The following is a 24,789-nucleotide window of genomic DNA, read 5'->3' on the forward strand; positions in this document are numbered from 1 at the left end:
GGGAAAAGTATGAAGCCCATTGGTTCCACGTGGAAAAAAAGCGTTTCGTGGAACCGACAAGCTTACCGAGCCAATCCTCGTCGGTCCCACGGATTACCCTCCTCTCGTCGGTTCCACAAACGGGCGGGGCAGGAAGTACCCCCGCCGTGTAGGGGAAGGGAGGCGCCTAACTTAACAAAGTCCCTCTATTTGAGGGGGGACGCTGTCCCGCAGGGACCCTCAGTGTTTTACCACTCCACCTGTAGGAGGGTGAGACTTAGTTAAGTTAGGGGAGGTGCTAGTAACGCGTCCCAGGACTTGTCACTACACGCCGGGGGTACTTCCTGGCAAACAGGTTTGTGGATCCAACAAGGAGCTGTTGATACGTGGAACCGACGAGGATCAGCTCGGTAAGTGCTCGGTAAGCTCGTTGGTTCCACAGATCATCATTTTCCCCGTGGAACCGACGGGTTTGTCACTTTTCCCCATCGGTTCCACGAAGCACACTCCTGTAACTTGTGGAGACCACGTTGGCTTGTTGCTCACGTCGGTTCCACCACCACAACTTTTTTTTTTCACTTCCAACCAGGACTAGCTCAGGCTGGTCCTGAAGTGTTGAAAGTTCGAGAAAATAAGTAATTGAAAGGAAGAAAAAAAAAGTTGAAAAAAAACTTTGATGGAAAATTGACTCGCAAACGGCTTCCTGAGCGGGTATAATACTTTTGAACCAGGGGGACCTTCACCATCTGGAATAGCGTACACAGCGGGCAATCGGGTGTCGCACGCAGCCCGCAGCGACACCCGCGTAAAGGGGGTCCCCTTGGCTCGGGTGTCGCTGCGGGCTGCGTGCAACATCCGATTGCCCGCTGTGGTAGCTGCTCAGTAACGCTGCTAGGTTCACCCTGGTATGCAGCTGGGTTCGAATCCCACCAATACCATTTTGTCGGTGCAGGTCTTTTTTCACCAGCTCCGCACGTTCCACGTGGATTTCACGGCGGGCGGAATCGGTATCCTCGGATGATCATCACGAGGAGCCCCTGTGATCCACTTGGTGGAGAACACGTGAACGTGTGGACCAGCAGCTGCTGGTCCAACCTCGCGCAGGGGCACTACGGGGAATCCACGAGGATTCCTCGAGATATCCTCGTCGAAGGACTCCCCGGGTGTACGGGCTTAGAGCATCCACCACCGTCTAGGTAAATCTTTAGCTAGCCAGCGAGTCCCGCGAGGCTCGGTTGCTTAGCTAAAGAAAAAACCCACCCTTGCCAGCCGTTATCGGCTCAATAGGTAACACAAATTTAGCTAAAGACACCAACAGCACCCTCATGTCTATGTAAGTACTTATTTAAATACCCTTGGTTAAGTAGCACAGCACAAGAGAATGACCAGCTCAACATACGGTACATGTGTGAAACCCCGGTCATACACACCATCAATGTCCGTTCATACCATCGATGTCCGGTCCTACCATCAATGACCGGACATCCCATTGATGGACCGGTCATACAATTGAATGTCCGGTCATCTTATCGAATGACCGGTCATTGTATTGATGCACCGGCCATACCGTTGATGGTCCGGCCGTATTATTGATGACAGCCCATGCTATTGACGACCAGGCATTTTATCGATGGACTGGTCATCCTGTTGATGGACCGGTCATCCTGTTAATGGACAGGTCATCCTATCGATGGACCGTATGACTGGTCATCCTTGCAAGGACGGGTCATCCCGATAACTGGTTGTGCTATCTGATGACCAGTCTATCCATGACCAGTCATCCTATAGATGACGGGTCATCTGATCAATGATCGGACATCATATCGATGTCCGGTCTATTGAATTTGATGTCCGGTCATCCTATCTGATGACTGGCCGGTTGAGCAATGACCGGTCATCCCATTGATGACCGGTTGATCGATGACCGGTCAATCAATATGATGACCGGTTGAGGGGTGGAGAGCTACTGACATGTACATATGTATTTATCTGCTGTGTACATGTGCTGGGGGTACTTGTGGTTTGGCGAGGGCAGTTGGCAGGCTCGCTAGAATGGTCTTACAGAGGCTCTGTAGCCGTTGGTAAATCTAGCGAGCCTTAAAGATTTACCGAACAAATATTTAGCTAAAGAGCCCTAAAGAGGGCACGGGGGTAGAAAATTGCTTACATACTCGGTAAATATGCCTTACCGAGCGGGTTTACAGAGACGGTGGTGGATGCTCTTAGCCCATGGACCACGGGACCTCGCTGCGCTACGCTGCGCTCCGGTTCCCTCCCATCAAAGCTCGCTGGGCGAGGTCCGTCAAATTGACCTCCGAACTTCCACCCTTTTTGCCGGCCTCCCGCAACCACCGTGTACATACACAATGGCCGAGCCAACCATGAGACAACCATCAAGTCCAAGGCCCTCCAAGCAGACGAACCTGGAGTTATCTGGATTGAACCTCAAGGAAACGTACACGATGGCTCAATCAGCCACGAGCACAGGCTTGGACGCGCCCAACGGACCTGAAGCGCAATCGTCAGCAAACGAGCAATATTGGCCACAGGGTGGTAAGTAGAGCTCAGCTTTCCATCTTCCATTTTGCTGATTTGTATGCCAACACCCCTCCAGATCAAGCCATCGACGCGCTCGTCAGTCTCGCCGAGCGTCTGACTTCGCACATATACAACGACGCCAACGAAGAAGTGTTCCCCGCGTCTGCTGAAGAATGTTCCAGTGAACAAGTCAAGACGAAAAAAGATCTCTGGAGCGACTTACACTCGAATCTTCTACCGCAACTTGGACGCCACATCGGAATTCTCTCATCCCTATTGAAACCAGAGTGGATGCATTTCACTCTTGATCTCGTTCTAGTGACCAGATCCCACCTTGAACGATTGTTGAATGAAATTCAATCTACGATTTGCATGCGCTGTCCAAGACCAGAAATAATCCCAGGAACCCAATGCAATGACCAGGATGTCGAAGAATTCAAAGAATTTCGATTAAAAGGCCTGTACAATCGGATCTCATCCCTCTACTCTCGAGTCATTCTTGTGTCCTGCCATGGCATAGAGCTTATTCAAAAAATGCAACTCACAACAAAGAACGACCCTTACGAAACCGACGTAGTTTACTTCAGCCAATCAAACAATGTAGCCCAAGCAAGACAATCAATATTGGATAACACAAGGGCTGTTCGGAAGGGAATCAGGTGTGCGATCGGTTGGTCCCTAGCATCTGATTATGACCTCGTACGGACTGGTTGGTATGAAGAAACACCTCTTATAGACGGGTATTCGGAATCTGTCTCGCGATCGATAGCGCACTGGAAAGAAGGAAGCGGAAGGCCCGTGCCAGAATTATACAGGGCCCAAAAGATCAAGCTATATGAATTGCTATTGCCAATCAACAAGCTCTGCCGCCTGTTTTTCAAGAAATTATCAAGACGGGGAATTAAGGAAAAGCGACTGCCCATGTTTTCAAAAATGCGTTCGGACCAGTTGGATTCTCTATGGCGATTTGCTGCAGTAATGCGTTATGAACTCATGTGCCTCCAAGAGGCAACGAATATCCCCGACTGGCCTGGCAACACTGCCTATGCTTTAGGGTTCAACCGGGTAGCCAAAAGACTTGAGGACTGTTTTGAACCGGCTTTACATCTGATACTCGAGTATCTTGTGCCTCTGGTTCCGGACACCGAGGGTTTTCCCATTCAACACTACTTCAGGTCTTGGTTTACTATGTGGCACACTCAGTTCAGTATTGCCATTCAAAACCTTATTGACCATGTTGAATTATCCATCAACAACGCCTTATAGCATGTCTAATTTCATTACTCTTCATTGCAAAAAAAAAAAAAACAATGTAACATTAAACACCTGCGGGTTGCTTACAGTAAACTAGGGCCTGCGAGTGATTAGCAAAAATGGTGACCGCCCCTGCCGGTCAACAACAGAATACAACCGTGTCGACCGGGAGGACATGCATAAAAACGTGTCAACCAGAAGGAGTCCCTCCCGGTCGACAAAAATATACAGCAGTCAACCGGGAGCGGTCCCTCCCTAACTGAACAAAGTCCCCCTATGCGGGGCTGAGTGGTGAACCAAGTGCCGCCGACCGCAGGGAGGGACTTGGGACTAAAGCGGGTGTTAGGGTTAGGTGCCTGGTGCTAAGCCACACCTGATCAGAGGAGCTCAGCTTAAATTGCCATCTCAATTCTTGCTTGCTGCCCTTCGGTCATTTGGAAGCCCTTGATCCGAACTCCCTTGATTTTTACTCGATGGCCAGCCAAACCACATCCTTCAATCTCATCCGCTCCAATCGATCTTGTCCGCGAGTTTGTAAGGGGAGGTCTCTTGATTCATCGGAAAAATTGAAGGCAGTGCAGAACTGACTGCGGGTCACATCGATCAGCTACCAAAAGCCATCCTACTTGAGGGGACCCTTTGAAGGAGACGGGCCGACCATCCAACAAGAATACCAAACAAGTCTATTGGTCCCATCCCCACCCAGCACAAACTTGTAGGAATCAAGCAAAACTAAGCCAGCGAGCGTCTTTGTCGCGGCCGATGGGAATGCTTTGTCAACCTCAACACCCCGGGGATGGAGCTACCCCGGCTGATCAGCACGGCCAATTTGGGCCAGCTCAGGCTGTAACTCCTTGACCAGCACGGTCCTTGGATCCACAAGCACAATCAGAAACCTCCACAAGCTACATAAAACTGACGACATTGGGGCGCGCTCGTCGACAACATCGAACACCGGTCTCTCCCACCCCAAGCGCCTTGGGCCGCTCGTGGACGAGCGGATAAAGATCTCCCGGAAGCCGATCAAGCTCTCCTTGATTTCGTCAATGATCCCTTCCGTCACCGCCCACCATCCCCCATCGGCGACCAACCCAAGCCCAGGCCGCCGAAACGCGCTTCGGACACACGGCCTCGACCTGACCTTTTCCAATTTCTCTTGGCTGGTTGCCTCCGAGCTGGTCCGCTGGGAGCTGGAAATGGGAGGCGGTGTGTCAGTTCCACTGCAAAAAAAACTTGGTCAACTGCTTTCAGTTGACATGCAGAGAACTCAAGCCAAGCTGCCATTGTAACTCCACCTGAATGCACAAGTGTCTTTGTTGGCACAGTCACTGTGCAAGGTGCACAGTGACTGTGCATTAAAGCTTGGGTTGAGTCAAACCTTGAGTAAGGCTGGTGTAACACCACAAGCTTCCTCAGAGTTACCACATGTCAACTGCTCACAGTTGACACAGTTTTTTTTGCAGTGTTCTAAGCTGTTCCTGTTGGGTTGCCTCCCCAAGGTCTTGGTGAAGGGTCAGGCTTTAGACACACCAATTATTTACTACGGGCACACCAAACACTACAAACATTATGTACTTTACATGCATGTATAGCGGTTCAATGTCATTGTATAGCGGTTTGACATATAGCGGTTGCGTTTTTTTGTGAGTACTACAAATGAGAATTATTGGATTGAGAAAGAATTTGACTTGGTATTGGTCAAAATTTACAGCTCATTGGGCACACAATGTATCTTTGAAAATTTGGCATTAGAAGGATTTGGCCTCATTATCTGGAATATAAGTTGGTTTGCATCAGTGTGTAATGCCACAATCAGTGAGAGGAGTACTTATTATGGAAGATTATTCAATGGAGAAAATTTGGTCACCCTTTGATTTACAGTTGCGGCATTTTTCCACACCAATGTGCATGCTCACAGCCTAAATAGCGGGATTTTCACCTATTTTTGCTTTTTTGCACCAGTCTGTAATGCCAAAATCAGTGAGGAGAGTGTTGATTATGGTAGATTATTAAATTAAGAACATTTGGGCACCATTAAATTTACAGTTGGGGCATTTTTCCACCCCAATGTGCATGCTTGCAGCCTAAATAGCAGGATTTTCACCTCTTTTTGCTATTTTGCACCAGTGTGTAATGCCAAAATCATTAGGGGTGTGTTTATTATGAGATAATATTCAATGGAGAAAATTTGGGCACCCTTTGATTTACAGTTGTGGCATTTTTCCACACCAATTTGCATGCTTGCAGCCTAAATAGTGTGATTTTCACCTGTTTTTGCTTTTTTGCACCAGTGTGTAATGCCACAATCAGTGAGAAGAGTATTTATTATGGAAGATTATTCAATGGAGAACATTTGGGCACCATTTGATTCACAGTTGCAGAACTTGTCCACCCCAATGTGCATGCTCTAAGCTACTTCTATTCCAGATGGTGAGGGAAAATGCTGCTAATGGGCCATTTTCAAAGATGCATTTTGACATGAAGATGTAAATTTGAAACTATACATATTCAATTGCTTCTTCAATTCAACAATACAATCTGCATGGCTTTAAAAAAATGCAACTGCTATATGTCAAACCGCTATACCATGACTCTGAACCGCTATACATGCATGTAAAGTACATAATGTTTGTAGTGAAAAAAGGTGTGAACCTCTGACCACTCCAATACTTTTGGAGTGGGATGTGGTTCACTCCAAAACCAGGTCTTTTTTGGAGTGCACATCCCTGCACTCCATGCTGGTTTGGAGTGAACACCTGGACACTCCTGTATGTACCCTTGTCTAGGGCCAGCAAAGGCTGGCCATTGAGCAATAGCACTCCCCTCAATGGCCGGTCTGCACCGGCCATTGGGGAGAGTACATACACATACAAGCCCCTCGATGACAGGTCAGACCGGTCATCAAGAGTGCTCAACCCTCTCAATCTTGTTTACCTAAAGGCAGATTGTCTCTGCTAATATTACGATTGATTGAATAACACTTTGATAAAGGGCTGAGAAAATGAGTGCAATAAAACACCAAGTATCTGCTTGATCAAAACAAATCAAAGATGTTTTATTCTTATCAGGGACAGTTTTTGTTGAATCTGTACTCATTATGGAGCATGCTAATTTACCTCATTCAATAACTGATCATATGACTAAGTTAATTAGTAAAGAGGTTTCAGTTCTGGTTTGATGAATGACCATTGTGCAGTGAGCTGATTTAGTAGCAAAGAGTCAAACTGAATGATCTGTTTGATAATTTTCTTTCATGGATAGAATTTTAGTTACTCATAATTTTGATAGTGCAATAGCAAGTCGACATAGCCTTATAAATATGTAGGATGAGAAATGTTTCAGTTTGATGTGTGGCTTGGATTGTAGAAGCTCTGGTTGGTTGTGAATGGGAAGAAGGAAGAGACCAGTCCTCCTTGTCAGAATACAGTGCCAGCTGCGCAACCCGCCAAACGGCGCAGGGGGCAAACAGACTATGTTGCACAGCAACGTAAGTTCCAAGTTTCACCCTCTCAGACAATAGCTCAAACCAAGCCACATAGACAGTCGCTAACTCCGACTTGTACCATCTCCAAACACAGCAGGTGAAACGAGCAACCAGACTCCAAGGGCGCAAGCCGCGACGGAAAGATCTAACAACTCCAAGGCAGCCGCGATTCCAGAACCTTTGGTCTCGTGAGTACTTAAAGAGCAGTCTTGAGATCATGAATGAGGCACAAGACTAATCATCGCTCATACATCACAGCTCACTGTCTCAAAGAATATCCAGCCGCGTAAACAGCTCAGACAACCTATCAGCTTGTATCAGCCCCAAGACAAACGATTCCCACAGGAACAATTCCACAGTCTAATAGACTCGACAGTATAGACACGAGTGCGCTGAACTCAAGAGAGAAAGACACAGCCTTATTCCCCTCTTCATCCTGAGCTCCGACCACTCAAGAAGCGCGCCACCAATCTTGCCACAACCGTCAGCAACTCTTGAGACGAAGCCAACACGCAAAGCTATGCATACCACATCACGGCTGACCAAGTGGCGATAAATTCAGTCATCCTCGACTCAGGAGCCAGCCAACACATGTTCAACTCAATGGAGTACTTCATCGACTCTAAGCCAACGAGTGTGTTCATTGTGACCGGCACAGGTGCGGAGAACCCCGAGATGGTGGCAACCAGGCAAGGAACAGTGAGACTCAAATTTGAAGACAAGACAACCATTGTTCTTCACAATGCGCTCTTCGTACCGAATCTCTCCACGAACTTAATTTCCTTTGCTCAACTGATCAAGAACAAGGCGGAAATAATAAATGATGACGGACGCATGATGGTGAAGCTGAACGGAAATCACAGTCTGAAAATCAACACAGATCAGAATCTATTCCGAGTTGAAGGCATCAAAACTCCGCGACAATCCGTCTTCACAATGACCGTTATTGCTCCAGCCGACACTTTCATGGCTTGGCACAAGAGACTTGGCCATGCTAGTGCGGCCAGAATCAGGACCGTGTTGGGTAAACACAAGCTTCCCCGAGACAAGTCAGCCTGCTCTGCGTGCATGCAGGGAAAGATGATCAAGCTACCGTTCAAAGGAAGGTTCACTCCAACAGAATTGGCACTTGAAGTGGTTCACGGTGATCTAGTCGGCCCCATTCGCCCCGCCACCAACAGCGGTTGTCGATACTTTCTCACCATCGTTGATCAGCACACCGGTTTCATTCACCTCAGCCTTCTGAAGGAGAAATCTGGCGCCGCCGCAGCCATCCTTGATTTCAAAACCAAGTTCGAAAAACAAACTGGCAACTCCATCAGAAAGCTAGTCACAGACGGTGGTGGTGAATTTTGCAACAATACCCTCAGCGAAATCCTGCGGAGCGAAGGCATCCAACACAATGTGTCACCTCCTTACACGCCCCAGCATAACGGCATAGCCGAAAGAGCAAACCAAACGGTCATTGAAATGACACGATGTATCCTACTGCAGTCCAACATGGCTGCTGAGTGGTGGGGAGAAGCCGTCCTAACCGCCGCCTCAATCACCAACTGTCTTCCTTCCCTTTCCAAGAGTCGAACGCCTCCGGTAACCTTACTTCTGAAGCTTCGACCATCAATCACATTCTTCAAACCCTTTGGCTGCCGAGCGTGGATCCTGAAGGACAAAGTGAAGAGGGATCAGAAGTTCGATCCTATATCCTGGGAAGGGACATTCATAGGCTACGCCAACGATTACTCAGCCTACCGCATTCTCCGGCATGAAGACAAAAGCATTGTAATCACCAGACAAGCTCGATTTGACGAGAACACATTTCCATCCTGTGCAGCAATCAACAAAAGCGTCGACCTTTTACCCCCTGAGGAAGGAGCGGCACCGCTCTTCAACTCAGACCCAATTCTTCCTTTTGAAGATGAATCAGAACATTCACGAGATGAGCCAGTCGACGAACAAGACGATCAGGACGACTTTGAGCTCCCCATCGTCGACAACCACCCGGTCAGCCCCGAACCCGGCAAGCAATGGGTATATGTCAAAGACTATACACCATCAGAGAACATTGTCAGCTCCATCGATCAATCAAACATTCTTGAAGGGAAGCGCTCCAGGAGACCGGTCTGCTACATCGCCATCACTTCCAATCCAAAATCTCATAATCAAGCAATGAAAAGTCAAGAAAGGCTGCAATGGATCGAAGCTGAGTTAAAAGAGATCAACAATATGAAGAAGTATCAAGTATGGATTGAAAGACAAAGAAGACCAACTGATTCTCCCATTGCCTCCACATGGGCATATCGCAAGAAACTAGGTCCTGAAAACCAAGTAGTAGAATACAAGGCTAGAATCTGCGCGCAGGGCTTTCGACAAACCTTTGGCGTAAATTTTGAGCTCAAGTATGCGCCCACCGGAAAAGCCGCCTTGCTCCGACTACTGTTATCTTTTGCGGTCAATCTAGGCCTTCAGATACATCAACTGGATGTACGAAGCGCGTTTCTAACGTGCCCACTGGAGGACACCGTCACTCTTCTACCTCCTCAAGGTTACGACTGCCCCACCGGCACCATCTTCGAGCTGCGCAAAGCCATCTACGGCCTTAAACAGGCATCCCTTGTCTGGTACAAGCGCCTCAGTGGATATCTTCAGCAAATCGGATTCACCGCCTCCGTCTCTGACCCATGCGTCTTCCATCGCTCCACCTCTCCTGCGACATGGCTCTACTGTCATGTCGATGACATTGTCATCATCAGCAGTGACCCGGCGGTATTCAAAGCCGAAATGGAGAAGGAATTCGAGATAAAATACCTCGGTCAGGCGTCTTTTCTGCTTGGCATGAACATCGATCGATCAGAAAACTACCTTCACATTCACCAGACGCAGTACATCGAGAGAAAACTTATTGAATTTGGGCTTGAAACAGCGAGACCAGCCTCCTGTCCCATGAACCCAAAAGTGCATCTGAAAGCCGCAACTGAATCTGAAGCCGCAGAATTCGCAAGCATGAATATCAATTACCGTGCCCTCATCGGTTCACTCAACTACCTCAGCGTTCTAACGCGCCCCGACATCTCTTACGCCGTAAGCATCCTCTCCCAGCACCTAGAGAGACCAGGCATTCAGCACCTGCATGCAGCTCAGCAAGTGTTTCGATACCTGCTCGGATCAAAACATGTGGGCCTAGTCTTCAGGAAATCACCCAGCCTCAAAATCAGAGCACACGTTGACTCTGACTGGGGCAACTGTCCCGACACCAGAAGATCGGCAACAGGATATGCGGTCATGACTCAATCTCAACTCATCTCTTGGAAAGCCTGTCGTCAAGCAACAGTCTCGTTGTCCTCAACCGAAGCAGAGTACAAGGCACTCTCGGATTTGGGTAGAGAAATCGCTTGGCTAGTCAGTCTTATTTCAGAGATCAACCTCGACTACAAACCCAACCAGCTTTTTGTCGGCATCGACAATCAAGGAGCCATTGATCTTGCCAAAAGCGAAACTTCGCAGAATGGATTCCGAACCAAACACATGGACATCCGACTGCATTTTGTCCGCGAACTCGTTACTTCAAAACTCATAGTTCTTCACTACATCAGGACGATCAACAATCATGCAGACTTCCTAACCAAACCCACAGGTCGCTGCACCATCAGAAGGTCACTTGCAGCCCTAGGAGTCACTTCTCCTCCTTCCTCTGACTCAAGCCTAGCGGCTCGAGTCAACCCAGCCTGTCAGAATACAGTGCCAGCTGCGCAACCCGCCAAACGGTGCAGGGGGCAAACAGACTATGTTGCACAGCAACGTAAGTTCCAAGTTTCACCCTCTCAGACAATAGCTCAAACCAAGCCACATAGACAGTCGCTAACTCCGACTTGTACCATCTCCAAACACAGCAGGTGAAACGAGCAACCAGACTCCGAGGGTGCAAGCCGCGACGGAAAGATCTAACAACTCCAAGGCAGCCGCGATTCCAGAACCTTTGGTCTCGTGAGTACTTAAAGAGCAGTCTTGAGATCATGAATGAGGCACAAGACTAATCATCGCTCATACATCACAGCTCACTGTCTCAAAGAATATCCAGCCGCGTAAACAGCTCAGACAACCTATCAGCTCGTATCAGCCCCAAGACAAACGATTCCCACAGGAACAATTCCACAGTCTAATAGACTCGACAGTATAGACACGAGTGCGCTGAACTCAAGAGAGAAAGACACAGCCTTATTCCTCTCTTCAGTTCCTAGCCGATCCCACTTCCTTCCAATTCTCACTCCTAGGCTTCGTGCCCCAATTTCCACTCTACACATAAAGCTCAGAGACACGGCAAATTTGCCTGCTCTTAGTTGTCCATAACTTTATACTCCTATCTACCTGTTGATTCAAAATGAAGCTAAAGTTACTCAAAATAATTACGGACCTGGTGATCCATGATCTGTTAGTGCTAGGTTAATGATAATGACATGATTGATGGTGGTCTCAGGAAACTCACTTTTTCAAGTGAGTTTCTGACCTTGGGCCAACGGACAGGTCAACTAGTCCGGTGACTCGTCGGGAAGGTTGGCTCATTTCCGGGGGCAGCCGACATGTTGACAACCTCGAGGGCGAGCCGACCATGCTGACCCACCGGGCAGATGGGTTGGCCAGACGCATCAGACAAGCCGACCATGCTGCCTCGCGGGTCGGCATGGTTGGACTAGGTCCGCCTGCCCTTCCCGTCGGAAAGAACAGCCGACGGGAGGTGGGGACCTGAAGGGCGGCTCGACGTCATGCGAGGAAGGCCCGACCCAAATCTGACGGATGGGTCCGCCCGCCGCGCGACGCACTTTACAAGTGGCGCCGTGGTGTACTGGCGCCGCGATCGCGCAGCCCCCCTACCCCCGCGCCTTGCCTCCCCGGAGCATCCTCCCCGACCCAGGCGGGTGCCCTCCCACAAAAAAATCCCCGGGAGTGGCCAGCGCGACGCGTTCCGATTTCCCCTCCGCAACCGCCCACCAAAAAGCACACCTCACGACGACAGCACATATACCCCAGCCCAGAAACAGCTCAAGTACAAATCCGTTTCCCTTTTCGCAGAATTTACTGCTAGAATGGCGCCGAAGGCAGGTCAGACAACCGAGAGTTACGAGGAGATCCGTCAACGCAACATTGCTGCTAGTAGGTGACCACTTATTCGGCAGATCAGGACATTCATCGGCAGAATTGAAGGAGTTTGTTTGTTTGTTTTCTTTGTTGGGGGATGTGGTGGGCAGATCGGAGCTTGTTGCTGTCCTTACAACTAGCCGTTCCTGGCGGGTTTGGGCCAAGCCTAGTCCCGAAGCCAGTCGGTCCGAAAGCGGCGGTGACAGGGGAGACAAAGAGGGAGCCTACCGGTGGGACGAAGGAGCGGCGGAAGAAGGCAGCGCGACGTGAGCCGGCGGACGCGGAGGAGCAGGAGCAGCAGGCGCCGGGTGGGCGTCGACGGAGCGGGCGGATCTTGCAGCAGCTCCAGCAACGCACGGCGTCCAAGCGGACCTCCCGGGTCGCCGGTGAGGACGATGATGGAGACTCGGAGGACGCGGACGAGTACGAGGCGGGAGCCGACGACGACGGACACTCCGACGACTCGGAAGCCAAGGAAAACGGCACCCGCAAACGCAAATCCACCTGGCGTCCGCCCACTGAACCTAAGCGCCCCCGCGGCTCGCTTCCACCCCAGCGTAAGACCCAGTGCTTGAAGGGAAATCGGCCCAATCCTAAGATATTCGGCCAGCAGATCGGCACCGAGGTCGGCGATTGGTGGAACTCGAGAATGGACTGCTCCCAGGTCAGTCAGGTTTTCTTCCCCTCGAGGAGTCCTCATGGAAAGTTGTAACCCCTCTTCTTGAATTAGGCGGGTGTGCATGCGCCGCCTGTGTGCGGGATCGCCGGTAGCGACGGAGTGGGCTGTTGGAGTGTCGCGCTGAGTGGGGGGTACGAGGACGACGTGGATCTGGGATATGCGTTTACGTTTACGGGCTCGGGCGGACGGGCGCTGAGCGGGACGGCGGAGAAGCCGAAGAACCTGCGGACGGCGCCGCAGAGCTCGGATCAGGAATTCACGGCGATGAACGCCTCCCTGCGACTGTCGTGCGACCTCAAGAATTCGGTGCGGGTGATCCGGGGATACAAGAACCACAGCCCGTTCGCGCCCGACGAAGGCTACCGCTACGATGGCCTCTATCGGGTGGAGAAGTGTTGGCGGGAGGCGGGCCAATCGGGCTTCCAAGTCTGCAAGGTTGGTTCTCTCTTTCTCTTTCAACATCAACAACTTGGGTGTGTGTGCTGAACTCTACGAGCTCGCTAGTTTGCCTTTGTCAGGTTGCCCAACCAACCCAGGATCCCTATCAAAGAAGGCCGGGAAGCCGAGGCCGAGCAGATCTTGAGGGACATGGGCATCGCCACCGAGGCGCTCCCCGGGACGGCGGCGGAGAGCCGACTATGGACGCAGACGCTGGCCAAGCAGCGCATCCTGGCCCAACGCGCCCAGACGGCCGTCGAGCCGGCCAACACTCCGGAAACTGGCAAACCCACCGCTTCCCCGTCGCCTGAAAACACTCAGGATGGATCCAATGAGCAGCCGGCCAAGCCCAGCGAGGATCGATCGGAGCCCCCGTCGGCTGAGAATACCCGGGATGAGCCCGACCAGCCAGTGCCAGTCAGCGTGGCAACCATTGCTTGAATGCGGGCCTGTTTGGTTGTTGTTTCTTGTAACCTTCTTGCTTCCAGCCAGTTGTCTGTTGTTGTTGTTGTTATTGTTGTGTGGTAGATGGTCGATCTCCAGCCTCTCAAACCATGAATGTATGGTTTGTGACATGTTGACGGCTCATAACAAACAATTTGCCATAGAGTAGATCTGTGCACACCATTAAGATTTGAAGTTTGAACCCAGGCTTGCAAAAGTGCAAACAACTTGTATCTGGCCCACTTTGAATGCTGGACAGGAGAAAGAGAGCATAAATGTGCAGGGGGGTTGATTTGACAGCAAATCTATTCAATCATTGATTTTTTCGCCAAGCTTGACATCTGTTTTTTTGAGCTTTTGTGGTTGTTGGAGGAAACTATGGAAGCAAGAGGGTGAGGGAAAAAATAAGATGGTGGTGCATTCAACAGATGCTTACAATTTTTGGATTTACAAGGTAAAAGTGAGAATACATTGCACAGATGTATCATAAAACGTCAGCGGGAAGCCGAGGTTAGTAGAAAACAGGCTTGGTCGATGGTTTACAATTTCTACATTTTAAAAGAGGAGCAGGGTAAGCACCTGTATGCGTCTTATTGTCCGGAGCAATAAGGCAAAGGAAAATAATAGCAAATCAACCGACCATGATCAAAGAGACATTTTCACTGTCCATAGTGCTTAGATAAACACACTCCACGCAACGGGCAGCACACGCTTCTGTGTAAGCGGGTGGTGCGGAATAACCAGGAGAAACGTCGTAAAACAGTAGTCGCTTCAGCGAGGGCAGATTTGAAAACGGATTGACAAGGAATTTCGTTTTGGGCTTGCGATCGACGATGTCCGCTCGGAGGGCAAGAACCTCGATGGGGGATTGTGAAATCATGGGCTTCTCCAGAAGGTTGGCGATAGGACCATCCCAGGAGATCGTCTTGAATACGCGCAATTTCGGGAACTGGAATCGGGCAACAGGCTTCAGGATCTTGTCGTTTGGCACGAAGAGGCCTTCGAGCGATTCTCTAAGATTTTCGAAAACGGGTACGATCATTCGACCGGGATTGTTTCCATATTGATCCTTAAGGGAAAGTACTTTCAAAGTACCTTTGAGAGCAATAGAAAGATCTACGAGTCTGGCTAGACTTTGCCCCTCTAGGTTAACGTCTAGGTGGGTTATCGTAGGCAGTATTTGATGGCTGGAGAGACTAGAGGAGATTGGCTTTGGTAGGCAAATAGGATCCAAGTCGGATATATCGAGTGACTGTAAATTTCGAGTGGCTAGGATCAACGACTTCAAGCAATCAGAATCGATTTTCGACTTGACTGGGTCCATTTCGGTTGGAGGTTCATCTTCATCATCATCCGCTACTTCCCCGCGGCGTAATTGTTGTTCAAGCTCCTCATCGGAACTGTTGTGGTAAAGCGGATATAATGGCTGTGGGGGACCTGGAAGGGTTTCTGGCAATTCGTGACCGAGTGTCATGGTGCGCAGATTTTCGATGCGCCCTATCTTCTCAATCGTGCTCGCAGGAAGGGACATGACATGCCAGAACCTCAAGTTGAGTTTGACGATCGAATCGGTGAACAGCTCGATGAGACCTTCCAAGATTTCGGAAGTGATCGTATCATTGGGTTTCCTGGTTCTTGCTTTGGCTAATTTCATTGAGATCCCTAAGCCCGGAGTATTTTTATCGACCGGCGGAGGACCCCAGGTGAGAATCTCGATGACCTGTAGACTGTGACATCTAGCACGTGGAAGATTTTTCGAACGTCTGGCGATTTGGTCCTTGGTGAAACGGAGCGCTCGCGAAGCACTTCCGAAGGTGATCGTATGATAAAGGTAATGGACGTATAACCAGTCCGCCCATTGGCGACAGACCAGTCTCAACTTTGCGGTCATGGTTCTTGTACCGGGAGGGCTGTCTCTTGCTCCGGTCCACATTGCCCACAAGTAACTATCGCCGTCCTCGATGACATGCTTGTAGATGCCCTCGAAGATTTCCCACGGAAGATCCAAGATATTTGGCATTGCTGATGATCTGGAACGGGCATCAGCAATGTATCTTGCGCGTGCAATAGCCGGGCCGCAGACGGATGGAGTGGATGAATTGTGGATACGCACCTGGAAGGTTGGCTGCTCTGCGACCAGAGCCAGCGCCACGATGGGGACTCGAAGGTTCAAGGTCGAGGGGAGTTCAGTTCGAGGGAGAACACCAAATCGTCATCTTCGAGGCCCGGGCCCATGTGCGCCGCGCAGCGCCGCGCGCTTCCTCAGCGTCTTCACGCGCAGGCTTCGCTGAATCTCCTCTGCGAACCAACCACCTCCCTCTCACTTCGAACGATGGCCGCACTCTTATCAACTCCCAGGAGGCGGCGGAAGGACCGGTCATGCCATTTCTGTGGGGCCAGCGAACAGTCAAACTGTCACTGTGGCGGCTGGTCAAGGAAGGACGAGGTACGTCAATCAATGTTTGCATTACACGACCATTGATCTCCCCATCATGCTCATTCCTATTTGTATTTCTTTGGATGGGTACATAATCTTCGATTTAGAATGGTAATCTGATCGACTATCTTCCACAAATGTCAGATCCCAACTTGAACCCCAAACCTCACCTCGCCTTCTCGATCCCGCGCATCTTGACCGTATCTCGGAAGCCCGAAAGCTCAAAGGACGGTGCTGCATCGTCGTCTGATTCTCAATCGTCACCTTTTTGTTCAACTTGCTTAGCAAATCAAAACCTCCAACTCAATCTTCTGGCTAATTACCTCCCTGGCGACTCGGACCTCCCAATCTCACAGATTCGCACTGATTCATCAGTCTCCACCAGGGTGAGCATTAAAAGCATGGTGTATGGCACTTCAATGCTCAGCTCGAGAGAAATTTCACCACTTCATTGTGAAAGCTTCGTGGATCACTCCCTCAAAGAAATGGATCATCGCTGTTTCATTGAATTGATATCGGGGGTTTTTTTTTTACATCATAGGGACTGTACGATAGTTTGCCCGCCTACAAGGCGTCTTTGGAGGCCCGGTATCCGATACTTTGCTCGACATGTTCAGTGAAAGCCTCCGAAATCATCAAAGAGAGGAACTACAAAGTCAAAGCGTTTTCCTTGAACGAATCCGTCAAACGTCTCGCCAAATCCTGCCAATCTCGTCTCAACTCAACTCATCCCTTTTCCGCTTCGAATCATAACGCCGCTATCCCGCTATCTGGAATGGGTGGAAAACTGTGGACAATTCAGGAATGCCTGTGGAGAATACAGGGATTGGCTTGGCTGTCATGCTATCTCGTCAGCATCTCTGTTGCAATCTATTGTCGGTCAAGGTTTCCTTGTAATGTTGATACTTGGGATTGACCTCTGACCATCTCAAAAAGAACGGTCTTGATCTCATCCTTTTGTCTTTCTAACCCTTTTCGTTCATAAGCTTCTTATACCTTCCAATGCCAACCAATTCACACCAATCCCATCCGGCCAAACAAACCTTTTGGACCTCTACTGGTGTTGAGCTACTTGCTGCTTGAAATTGGGTGTAGCTTTTTTGATTTCACCTGGGCCAGGGTGCGCAAGAATCGTGCCCAAGGGATTCGCACCAAAGTGATTGGAAAACGGGGTTTTGTGGTGAGTTTGATCGATACCCTCCCACATTCTTCTCATGTGAGGACGCAAGCCGAATCTGAATCATTGATCAGCTGTCATTTAACCCAGTGCTTGAACGTTATTGCATGCCTTCTTCGTCTATTGCTCTGTTTCTATTTCTTCGATGCAGGAATGAAAGCACGCGTCGATGTGCACAGTTGTGATATATCGGACTCATTTGGCAACCTGATGTTTGGCCTGACCGGTGCGCTTCTGGCTACAGTTGAGTCTCCCAGTCCTCGAGCAGCTTGTTCTTACAAGATAGCAAGTCAGCTGAGCTGCAACAATCGCCTCTCTCTAGCTCCTCACAGCCTCCCTCACTATTCTCAAGACAGATTCCCCCATTGGGGTTAAATCCCTGGCCACGAAAGCTCGGAGTTTAGCCCAGTCGACGCCCAAGCCAACGCCTGCACTCGCAGAGGACGAATTCTTTTCTACGTTGTCTCTGAGCCGTCCAGCATCAAGTCTATCGGCTCTGAAGACAGTTAACTCGAACTCGCCTACTGCGGTCGATCGAGGGTCAGATGGCTGTAGTCGCTTACCAGTCAGACCCGCATTCGGGAAACCAAGCTTCCTCCAAGGCACATTCAACCAGTCTGATAAACCATGGACAGCCCCAGCTAAAGATTTATCCGGACCATCAAAAGATGTCCAGATGGACTGGGAGCCCAGTCCAGACGGAGATATTCAGTCAAACGATATCCTCTTGCGTCCTCAAACCTTCTTACCCCCGCCTCCGTTCAGAGAAGAGACTGGGATCGAGGATCTCTTCGAGACCAAAGCCAAGTTGGTCGAGGGCGATGATCATCAAGATAAAAAACTGACTGGGTGGCTCGATCAACTGTTTTCTGTCGCCCCAACCTTCAAGAAAGAGTAATCCCATGTTCGTTGGAGATCTTTATTTTATTTCTAATGAAGATACTTACCGTTTTTCTTTCTTGAACCTTCATCTTCTTGGCCCTTCACTTTCTTGCCTTGACAACAAGAATTAGTTTTCTTTCGTCCTTCGCAATCGTTGATATTTTCCTTGATTGTTCCGTGAGTCCCTTTAGGCTTCTCATGCAGGAATAGCTTCGCCGGTATCACTGTCCTCATCAGAGAAACCTTTGGCACTGATGATTGAGTCTTTCTGATCAAATTATTTTTACGCTGTATTCCATTCGTGTTTTTTTTTTTTCCTGGAGGGTTGGGAACATTTGTCTGTACTCATCATTATGTTACAACGGACTGTCCTGTTTTCTCTTGATCACCATCAGCAATCCAACGCGTCCGGTTACTCATGATGCCCTCAACCACTAGTCCTCCTATTCAACCATCCTTCAATGGTTGCTCCTATGACGCTGACTTTCAACCTGGTCAGCGAGTCGAAGCAGCTGTTCGATCGCTATATTCTTACACACCAAATCGTCCAGCGACGCACAATCTTCAAAGAATTCAACAGGTCTTGGTTTTCAGCATTCGGGCTGCTGGAACAAAATAGTACCCAACAAGCAACCCATGAAATCCACCACGCCCTGAATATCCATATCAATCGACAAATGGTCAGCTCCTATGGGGGAAGTTAAGGTACAGGGCGAAGGAGTATGTATGGCAACTGGAGAGGGAGCACAACAGACAGCTCAAGAGACTCGAGAGGCAGATGTTGAGATGATTTCTGGCTGAGATTCTCGGCCATATGTATGTACCTCCTTCCCGGAAGTTAGCAAATCAATGAAGGAGTCAAGTATGTACCGATTTACTGATTATGATCGACCAGATATCGTCTAGTCTGTCAATCCAACTGAAAACTTCACCTGCCAGGCTGCTCTGAATTAATGGGTGAGGTTCTCCCGAAAGATTATCTATGTATGTATCTTTCGCCATTTCTATACGTCAGCTTGGGCAACATAAAAACTCAGCTTCGTTCCTGCTCGTTGGTTGCATAGGGAAACATGAGTAGATGCCTTGGCTAATACATAGTTCTAGAATTTAAACCGAAGAGTTATTTCCACCAAGATAGGTTTCAAACACGCGCATATAAACCATCGTCATCCGATTCAACTATCATATATAACTCTTTGGTCGCTTGGTAGACTAGAGACCCCGTCCATCGAAATCTGCATCTCGAACCGAAACAGATTCCTACAAAGCATGGCCACGGCCGGAAATAGCAGCACCGTCCCTGATTCTAAAGATAGCCAGACTGGCTTGAGAGATAACCTCAGGAAGCTCTTGACATCTTACCGATATCCCGGCTATCCACCCACTGATCTATCGATTCACTCTTCGTTCGACCAGCCCTATCTAAAATTTGATAGTTCTAGGAACTGCTTCAGCTATCCATCCGACGATGAAGCTCCGTTGGACTCTGCGAAGCCGACCGGGGGTAGAGCGACCCCGCGAATAATTGTTTACATGATCCCTGGAAACCCCGGCTTGGTGGAATTTTATGAACAGTTCCTCTCACTCTTGTGTGCGTCTTTCGATCAGGTCGGCGGATGTGAAATCGTCTGTAGCGGTCATCTCGGTCATTCCTTGCGACATAACTCCAACTTGGACTTCAGATTCTTGGAAAACTTCAAGCTGTGGAAACTTTTCCAGTCCTCGAACCAACCTCTTCCATCTACTCCTCCCCAACTCGGTGGTAGCTCCTTAGATGATCAAATTGAGTATCATTCTGAGATTGTCGGCAAAATTATTCATCAAGGAATCGGTGATCCTACTAAAACGAAGCTAGTCGTCATCGGACATAGTGTTGGTGGACATATTGCTACAAAGGTAGGGGCAACTTCGTCACAGACAACCTCATTTGAACATTTCCCCAAGCCTTTGGTGTTTTCCAAGCCGTATTTTTCTACTAAACATCTCTTTCGATGTTGAATTTTCTGAACGCGATATATTCGCATGTGTTGACAACCAACCGTTTTCTTGTCATATTTCCTACAATTGTCACAAGTCATTACCCTTATAATGATCTCGCCTGAAAAAGCAAGCCAACCCTTTGCTAATTTTTCTTATGATCAACCTTGTCTGGCCAGGTACTTGAAAGATACCCCGACCAGGTGATGCACATCATCGGCCTGTTCCCGACGATTTCGCATATTGCCCGATCACCCAACGGGCTCCGATTGTCACCCTTATTTTCGCCAATTCTACTACCATTCATCAACATGCTCCAAATCCTAGTTTCTTTGGCTCTACCCAAGATGATTATCTGCCGTCTGATTACACTCTACTATAACCCCATCAGTGGAACCAGAAGCGAATCTCGACCAGCTGCTCAAGGCCTCCCGGGAAGCGGAAAGAAGGCCGATGATACCTCGGAACAGAACTTGCTGATCATGCTCAATTTCATCTTGAATATCAATTGTGTCTCGGCAGTCTTGAAGATGGCTCGATCAGAGATGGAATCGATTTGTGCATTAGATACCAAGTTCATCCATCTATTCCATCAACAGCTGACATTATTCTGGACAAGTCATCAGGCAGATGAATGGGTAGGCGAGACCGAAATCACGGAAATCATCGAGCTTCTGAGTCTGCACCCTGACACTTCTCCAGATAATGTAAATAATACAATCAATCATCAACATCGTGTCGTTCCCTCTCATCTCAATCAGTCCTCCATCCTGTTTGGGGACAAGTCAATAGACTCTCAATCTCAAGTTAAACCTTCCGGCAAAATTCCGTCCTGGAAGAGAATGGATGAAGGGATACCACATGCGTTTTGCTTGAGTAAGTTTCGTGTCTCGTGCCCATACAAACTGCTTTGAAAACAAAAAATCGAGTCAGCCGAAATCCCTGCTGACTTTCCTTGTTTTAACGTCGCACACCCTTTTTCAGAGGATAATGAAGTGATGGCTAAAGAATGTAGTGCACTGATCCAGCAAAAATTGTCCAGTTTTAATCCTTGAATACTTTCCTACTGACGCATCGACGCTAGATGATATACATAGACATCCGTGACCTGTAAAATTTATTCAGCTGTTTTCTTTAAGACAAAAGGCTCATTGGAGGACTTATCTTTGATTTAGAAGACCAGCCAAATGCTAGCTTCTATTTTTAAAGGGGAGCCAAACTGGTTTCTATGCTAAACAATAGAAAATAGAAATGGAACATACAAAATAGCCAGATTTCTAAATTGGCAAGAAGTCCTCTACTGTTTCAGATTGCAAATGGATTGCAAATCCTTGAGTCCAGAAAAAGACACAGCAAGGTAACAGCCCCTTCTTGTGGTTGGTGGCATCCACCTCCTATAGCATGGACGCAAAACTCCAAAGGTTGTTTGAAGTTACTTCAAATGAAACTCAAATGAAAATTAATTCAGTTGGGATGTTGCCCATCCAGTCAAACTCAAAAATCTCAAAAAATATCCAAAAAATGTTTGAGTTTTTTTTTGGATGCTTGTTTAAAAAGATGGATTAATTCCCCGTCAAAGTTTCTTCAAAGTGAAATCTCAAAAGTGCATCCGTGGTGTAAGTTATAACTAAGTCCCTCTATTAAGATGGTCACTTTGAACCCGCTGCGGGTATCCACTATCCCCTGGCGGGTACCCGCCAATACCAGTGGATACTCACCAGGGGATGCAGATGTAGATGTCTGAGATCCTGGGAACCCCCAGACTCTAAGGAAATCAAGTTATCAGCACACTGTATCCTTGAGTTGGCAGTCTAGCCCCACCTCAAGTCTCCCTGCTTAGGCACTTAAGCCCCTAAGAGTGAGTATCTGGTCCTTTTCAGACCATTTTGTCTGCTATTGGCTAAGCCAATTATCTTGCCCTCTATGTATGTTCCCCTTGCATCTGGCTTTAATTTCAACAGATGCTCATGGTTTAATAAGATTGGGAAGGAATTACAGTCAAAAATCTTTAACTACATCCTTTTATGAGTATACTACACAACCTCAAATACCACATACTGTTAATTTTGAGTCCACCAAATGATCATTTCTGTGGCATGCTGTGCAATTAGAAAGGTTACTGTAGTCAAACTGAAGAGCTGCTACTATTGAAATTATTTGTTTTCATTTCATGTTGTCTTTGCTATTTCTCTTGCTTTGCCATTGCCTTCCACACAGATTACATCTTTAGCTCTACGTGTTTGTTCTTTTGATTTTTATATGCATTTAGGGTCTTGGTTAATTGACTACCTCAAATTTGATTTCCAACTACCAAATGTGGTTTACGTTGGGAGGACCACTCCCCAACGTTGCGCCCGGGCCACACAGACCAAAAATTTAACTGGGCGCATTTTGTTAGTCGGAAGTCAAAAATTAAATTACTGAAAGGTAGTTGCATATGTAATTTTTGCAAAAATGGCAAAAAAAAAGAAATCATAACTCCTCACTGTGGCGCCCAAGCCCCAACAAAATTTTACAGAGGGAAGAAACCCCTCTCAAGAGAGAATGTTGATCTGCATGGCATCAGCACACCCCATTCCGGGGGTGTGCTACTGTGCGCCCATTTTGTCCAGTGTCCTACTAAGGAACACCACCAAAACCATAGCCACAGTGACTCAAGGCTCAAAGGGTCCCAAAAATTGTACAGTGTACAGATTAAGCTCTGAAAAATATATAATGAGCTGCATGGTATTACTACACTTCAGGAATGGGGTGTGCTACTGTGTGCCCATTTTGGCTGGTTTCCTACTAAGGAACACCACCAAAACCATAGCCACGGTGCCCCAAAGGGTCCTAAAGTGTTACAGTACACAGATTAAGCCCTGAAAAAAATATTATGAGATGCAGACATTATTAAAACCCAGGAATGGGTTTGGCTAAGGTTTTGGTGGTGTTCCTTAGTAGGACACTGGCCAAAATGGGCCCACAGTAGCACACCCCATTCCTAGGGTGTTCTAATGCCATGCAGCTCACCATGTGCTCTTGAGAGGGCTTTATGCCCTTGTTAAAATTTGGGGAGGGCTTGGGCGCTGCAGTGAGGAGTCATTTTTTTCAATTTTTGCCATTTTTGCAAAAATTGCATATACAACTACCTTTTGGTAATTTCATTTTTGACTTCCAACTACCAAAGTGTACCCGGGTAAATTCTTGGTCCGTGCAATCTGGGTGCAGCATTGGGGAGTGGTCCTCCCAATGTAAACAGTGTTTGGTAGTTGGAAATCAAATTTCAAGTAGTCGATTAATCAAGACCCTACATTTATGTATGCATATTGTACAACTACATATTTATCTACTATGTAAACCTGTTTTTTTGCTCCCAAGAACTTCAGCATCAGTTCTTAACCATAATGGTCCTTGAATTCAGACACATTATACTCCATTCAATTACTTTTTGGTATCTTTGATTAATTTTTGTAGGTTTAAACTTGTCAACCTGTTGAGCTCAGAAATCTTACCATTCTCATCTCTCTTGGTTGCTTATTTCAACAACTACACCAGCCTGCCACAAGTATTTAGATACATACATGGAACCTGCAGTGTTACCAAAGATGCATCTATTACGCTACAGTTAGCGTGTAATACCCTAAATTAGCGGTTTTTTAACGCCGCTAAACTAAACTAAATCATAGCGTTGTTGGTATTACAGTTACAGCTAACTTTTAATTCAGAAAAAAAATCATAGATTTTAATTGCTAGAAAGTAGCGGTTTTTAGCGTCTGATTGCTACGCTTCAGCCATATTTAGCAACTCTGCGCTAATATAGCAATAGATTAGCGTTCCTTATTGCTATGCTAATTTAACAAATAATTAGCGGTAATTATTGTATAATTAGCGGTATTCATCTAATCTGGGAAAAAACCAGACCTCTAGCTCCAGAATCTATAAGCTATTGATGCCCTAATGTTTGGGCTAAGTTAAAGATTTTGCAGGAAGTGCATTAGCCCCACTATTGATGCGCTAATTTGCGCTAATTTGAATATTTAGCGTTTATCCCGCTAAACTGGCATGTAGCAATGTTTCAGCGGGTGTAGCGGCTTTGGCGCTCAAATACAGCTATTTTTATCGTTAGATCCTTCAAAAAGGTAAACTAAACGGCACAGGGAAATAGTGTAGCGAGGGTGTTGCTACGCTACGCGCTATATATAGCGCTGGACCGTTACCGCTATTGCTAACTGCCCAGATTATTAGCGGCAAGCGCTACACTACTTTTTTAGCGGCGCTAATTACATATAGGGTAATAGATGCATCATTGGTGTGACCCAGTGAAGATTCTGAAGCACTTATGGCTGCTTATTTACATACTCTGAACCTCTCAAAGGACTGCTACTAGC

The 24,789-nt window shown here is 47.9% G+C and overlaps 5 protein-coding genes across 5 annotated transcripts; 4 read left to right on the forward strand and 1 right to left on the reverse strand.

Moving 5' to 3' along the window:
* Window positions 1–2,441: 2,441 nt before the first annotated feature.
* On the forward strand, window positions 2,442–3,783 carry PtA15_3A145 (uncharacterized protein; the record flags this gene model as incomplete). The annotated part of the gene is made up of 2 exons (XM_053167084.1): window positions 2,442–2,532; window positions 2,594–3,783. The coding sequence occupies 2 exons, from the start codon at window positions 2,442–2,444 to the stop codon at window positions 3,781–3,783; spliced, it is 1,281 nt and encodes a 426-aa protein (XP_053018336.1).
* An 8,550-nt stretch (window positions 3,784–12,333) lies between these two features.
* On the forward strand, window positions 12,334–13,943 carry PtA15_3A146 (uncharacterized protein; the record flags this gene model as incomplete). Its single annotated transcript, XM_053167085.1, has 4 exons — window positions 12,334–12,400; window positions 12,496–13,049; window positions 13,116–13,499; window positions 13,569–13,943. The coding sequence occupies 4 exons, from the start codon at window positions 12,334–12,336 to the stop codon at window positions 13,941–13,943; spliced, it is 1,380 nt and encodes a 459-aa protein (XP_053018337.1).
* Window positions 13,944–14,485: 542 nt separating this feature from the next.
* Window positions 14,486–15,966, reverse strand: PtA15_3A147 (uncharacterized protein; the record flags this gene model as incomplete). Its single annotated transcript, XM_053167086.1, has 2 exons — window positions 14,486–14,494; window positions 14,587–15,966. 2 exons carry the CDS (start codon window positions 15,964–15,966, stop codon window positions 14,486–14,488), a joined length of 1,389 nt encoding a protein of 462 aa, XP_053018338.1.
* A 312-nt stretch (window positions 15,967–16,278) lies between these two features.
* On the forward strand, window positions 16,279–18,458 carry PtA15_3A148 (uncharacterized protein; the record flags this gene model as incomplete). Its single annotated transcript, XM_053167087.1, has 6 exons — window positions 16,279–16,392; window positions 16,491–16,769; window positions 16,925–17,258; window positions 17,370–17,563; window positions 17,651–17,803; window positions 17,883–18,458. 6 exons carry the CDS (start codon window positions 16,279–16,281, stop codon window positions 18,456–18,458), a joined length of 1,650 nt encoding a protein of 549 aa, XP_053018339.1.
* Window positions 18,459–19,711: 1,253 nt separating this feature from the next.
* PtA15_3A149 (uncharacterized protein) lies at window positions 19,712–21,474 on the forward strand (the record flags this gene model as incomplete). The annotated part of the gene is made up of 3 exons (XM_053167088.1): window positions 19,712–20,338; window positions 20,599–21,295; window positions 21,404–21,474. 3 exons carry the CDS (start codon window positions 19,712–19,714, stop codon window positions 21,472–21,474), a joined length of 1,395 nt encoding a protein of 464 aa, XP_053018340.1.
* Window positions 21,475–24,789: the final 3,315 nt, after the last annotated feature.

This window comes from Puccinia triticina, chromosome 3A (assembly GCF_026914185.1).
Source record: "Puccinia triticina chromosome 3A, complete sequence".
NCBI lineage: Eukaryota > Fungi > Basidiomycota > Pucciniomycetes > Pucciniales > Pucciniaceae > Puccinia > Puccinia triticina.